The 4,396-nt window shown below is 51.9% G+C and overlaps 1 protein-coding gene across 1 annotated transcript; it reads right to left on the reverse strand.

Moving 5' to 3' along the window:
- Positions 1-364: 364 nt before the first annotated feature.
- On the reverse strand, positions 365-4,050 carry CHAC1 (ChaC glutathione specific gamma-glutamylcyclotransferase 1). The gene is made up of 3 exons (XM_038406034.2): positions 3,657-4,050; positions 3,051-3,086; positions 365-2,118 (listed from the first exon to the last, which is right to left on the reverse strand). The coding sequence occupies exons 1-3, from the start codon at positions 3,858-3,860 to the stop codon at positions 1,714-1,716; spliced, it is 645 nt and encodes a 214-aa protein (XP_038261962.1). The 5' UTR covers positions 3,861-4,050; the 3' UTR covers positions 365-1,713.
- Positions 4,051-4,396: the final 346 nt, after the last annotated feature.

Here is a 4,396-nt window from a genome sequence, read left to right on the forward strand (position 1 = left end):
ATAGAGTCCCAGTCCAGTTTCCTAGCCCCTAGACAATGCTGCTTCCCCCTACAAGCAACATGTTGGAAAAAGGCAGGAAGGTGTGAGTGGGTAGAAGAGGCAGCCTCTGGGAAAGAGGGAGGAAATGCCTTAAGCAGATAGCACACACGACACAGGCCCCTGTCTGACTCCACCTAGCTATTTTCAGTTTGGTTCTTGAGATACCAACCACCCCAGTTTCCCTTTTTGGGTACCAGGCAAGTCACATTAGCCAGGGGATGTGGGGAGTATTACAGGCCTCAGGCTCTCTTTACTCACAGAGTGCCACAGGTCAAAATTGGGACACTGACCTTTTAGATCAAGAAAAGGTGACATCCTGTCAGAATCTTGTGAAACAGGAAAGCCCTCCAGCAGAAAGGGAACTTCTGTAACTTCTCCTCACCCTGACATAGATAAGATACAGTAACAGGGAGACGATGGGAGCTGTACAGCCTTCTCCACCCCAGAGCTAGGACTGGCAGAAAACTACTTGTTCTAGTGCCCCGCCCCAGGGAAAAGGAGTAGTGCAGTCACTCATGTGCCAGGTATTCTCTCAGTGTGTGCCATTAGCTTTTAATCCAGCCCCCCCCTCCCCCGCAAAATGCATAAGTGTGCTGCTTAAAAGAATCCATCAGGTTTGTTTTTCATTTTAGTGTCAGTTGGTTTTATTACTGGGCACAATAAAATTTCACTTCCTCATATACACAAGCCACAGTAACATGTCCAACAAATATTTCCTCTCCCCCATCATGGTTAGACTGTTTAAAAAACAAGACTAGTCCATGTTGTCAAGAGTCCGTTCTTGAGAGGGATTCTACCAGACCTTGCAATAGCAGCAGCTGTCACATACACTATTTAACAGCAGGGAACTTGCCAGGTGAAGCTGATGAATTTAGTTCATCAGCTTTCTTCTCCCTACCCAACATTGTCAGGACAGCTTTTTCTCCACATGTAAACTCAAGGTCTGGTAAGGGGCTCATGCCTTTGTGCCACACCCTGCACTGCAGGGCATGAGCCTCTACACCAGCAGACAGACGTTCCCCCTCTTAAGGAAATATGTATTACTACACATTACAGTACATACATCTTCAAGCTGCAAAAGTAAGTGCATTGGTTCTGTCCCTTTGAGACATATATAAGGAGGTAGGGCTCATAAGAACCTATAGAGGCAAATTAATTTTATATTGCACAGGAGCCCCGGCATTATACTTTAAAAAGTCAGGTCACTGTACTGGAGGTGGGAGAGGGAAGAAAGAGGAGGTCTCATTTGATACCAAGCATGCTCTTGTCCCCACCACTGTACAAGTGGCTTTGCCAGTCTGAGGTAGAGTGACCGTTATATTGTCAAACACTGCAGTCAAGTCCAGCTCAACTGGTGTCCAAAATAAAAGTACACTGAAGAGGCCAGCATCCTCTCTCTGAAAGGAGAGGGGCGAACACCACACTCTTCACATTTTACTGCCACAGAACCAAACCTTACAGTGCAAACTCACCAACCAGTCATGATCCTTCCACCCAGCTAGGAGACCAGGAATGGCCACCATGTTTCTACAGGTGGTGAGTGGCAGCTCAAGTATTCTTGTAGCAGTTTCCCCACCCCCAGTCCAATGTGTTTCGTCCTTGTTTCCCCCCCCCCCCCCCTTCTTCATTTGACATTGTGAAATGAAGACATCTCCCCTCAACCCTCCAAGATGTTCACACTTCCACTAAGGGATCCTCAGCCTGGCATAGACAGGGCAGGATGGAAATGAGGGCCTCCTCAATGGAAAACAAGTGTTCGTCCTCCACCTGGGGACAAAAGTAGCGCATGAAGTCTGCCAGTCGCAGCAGATACTCTATGTTGTGTCCAGAGCGACCGCTCGAGACAATGATCTGGGCTGCAATGTCCTCTTCAGACGCTGGGCCAAGGTAAGTGGGGTTCTGGGGTGTAGCAATGTAAACTAGCGCCAAGATGGGTTCGTCAGCCTCTTTATCCTGAGGGTGGAACTTCACTAGTTTGGTGTCATAGCCCCCCAGGACTGCTTCTCGCATGTTCAAGTACTGAAGTGATGCAGCAATCTGCTCTCCACAGACTTCATAGGCAACACCCCATGTACATGCCTGAAATTACAAGTGAAGATTATTTGCTGCTACATTGTATCTGCAACAAATGCACCAGCATTTCCTATACAGAAAACCTTTTGTTTCAGGATGCACCGTCACCCTGTCTAGTTAAACAGTGGGAACAAGGCCTGAAAAGACAATCAGGCATCTGAGAAGGGACTGCACAACTGATGGAGGAAGGGATGAGGAAGATATGGTCTCCCTCTTCTGCTCTCCAAGAAGAGAACAAGGAATAGTCACCTCTGTCTTTCAAAGTCACTTAAAGTGCAAAATTCAGCCCTTGGTGTAGGCTATTGAAATAAGAGAAACTGGGCCCAGAACACTCCCAGCAGCCTAGTACTCTTTCACAGGGCAAAAAGGGTCTCTACCTTCCGACTAGCTTATTCTGGAGGGGTAAACCTAGTGTTCTCTTTCATCTTGCAGGACAAGGGCCCAGATTAATTGCTGGTGAAAAGCACTAAAGTGAGTGCGAGTATATGGATGAGTAATTTGGCACATCATGTCCCATTTCATTTCATTTGTCAGGTCTCTAGTTTTAACTCTAAACCTCCTTTGGCTGTATGGTCTAAAGTAGTGTCTGCAATTCCCTCACTTCCAGCTGAGTTTGCTGACTAATTCAGTCAGCCCAAAGGAGTGTAGTTAAAAAAAAATAAGAACTCCAGTAAGGCCATCATATGGATTTATACTAACCCACAAAACTGTTTCCCAGGGTTATTATACCATTATTATCGGATACAGTTGCCAAGGGGTTACCATTGCCATGTAGTTGTTGATGGAGATGTTGAGGAGCTACTGAAATAGTCTAGTGTCATTACTATGGGAGTAATTCCCCATAAGCCATATAATAAACCTGAATAGTAGCAGCTATAGGTTTTATATATATAAAATATATATAAATAAAAAATGAGATGCTAGATGTAGATACTTACATCATAATCCTCCTGGAGGGTAACCACACGGCCAGGCTACACAGGGAGAGAAACATCATTTTAGAAACCAGATCAAGTACCAAGTCACCAGTACAGGCAGGCTAGGATGATCCAGCCCTGCTGACACCCACCGCAGCTCCAGGTACCACCACTACACTGCAAGCCCATTAGACACCAGCAGCTGCATGCCACCCAGCGCCATAATGATGGCATCAGCTTCAGACAGGGTACGGGTTGTGCTAGGAGGCTCAGCAGGGTGGGAGGGAAGCAGCGTTTTTCCAAGATTATTAGATGTGGAGCTGAATCCTGGAGAGAGTGCTTGGGCAGGTGCCTTTATCAGTATCAACAGCCACTTACCACTTCCAACAGGGGTAACTAGCCCATCCCATCCAGGCAGCACGGGCAGGCTTGGATTAGCCACCTCCATGGCCAGGGCAAGGAGAGAGAGAGAGATTCACCACAAGGGTTACCCACCTTCTCCCCCCCTGCAGCCGGGGCCCGATCCCCCTTCCCCCCCTGCAGCCGGGGCCCGATCCCCCTTCCCCCCCTGCAGCCGGGGCCCGATCCCCCTTCCCCCCCTGCAGCCGGGGCCCGATCCCCCTTTACCATCTTCTCGTTGCCGCGGTGGAAGGTGTCTCCCTGCCAGAAGCGGCGGCTGTAGCCGCGGATGAAGCCCACCTGCCGGGAGCTGAACTCGAAGTCGGGCCTCCACACCAGGGAGCCGTAGCCGAAGATCCAGAGGGGCGTTTTCTGCTCCCCAGCATCCTTCTCCTGCGCCTGGCGCTCCGCGGGCGGCGGGTCCCGCTTCATCGCCCCGCAGCAGGAGCCCAGGCGGCGGGGGCCGGGGCCGCTGGCGGGGGGCTGCAGCAGGCTCCCGAGGCAGCTGGGCGGGGGCGGCTCTACTCGGCCGGTGCCTCCAGTGGCGGGGAGCGGGCACTGAGCGGAACGCCGGCCGCCCCAGCGCTATAAACCCCAGCCCGCCGGCAAGCTCCGCCCACCTGTCCGCGAGGTGCGCTAGGAAGCGGCTCGTTGTCGCCGCCTCCAATCAGCAGCCCCGGCTCCGGGCCCCTGCCTCCATGCGGAACTGTGATTGGGAGGAAGGGCAGTCAGTCTCGGCAGAGCTCGCTCGCTGATTGGTCGAATGCTGACTCCTGTGTCAATCCGGGATGATGCAACTGCCCGGGGATCTTTCGGCGGGCCGCGCGTAGAGCAAAGCCGGCGGCTGATTGCGTCAGGTAGCCGGCGCGGGGCGGGGCGGGGCGGGGCGCGAGGCGGGGGGCGGGGCGGGACAGATGTGGGTCAGTAGGAAAAAGGACGTTTCGTGGCACGCTGAGCGCCTGGGCCGG

Source organism: Dermochelys coriacea, chromosome 6, assembly GCF_009764565.3.
Source record: "Dermochelys coriacea isolate rDerCor1 chromosome 6, rDerCor1.pri.v4, whole genome shotgun sequence".
Taxonomy (NCBI): Eukaryota; Metazoa; Chordata; order Testudines; family Dermochelyidae; genus Dermochelys; species Dermochelys coriacea.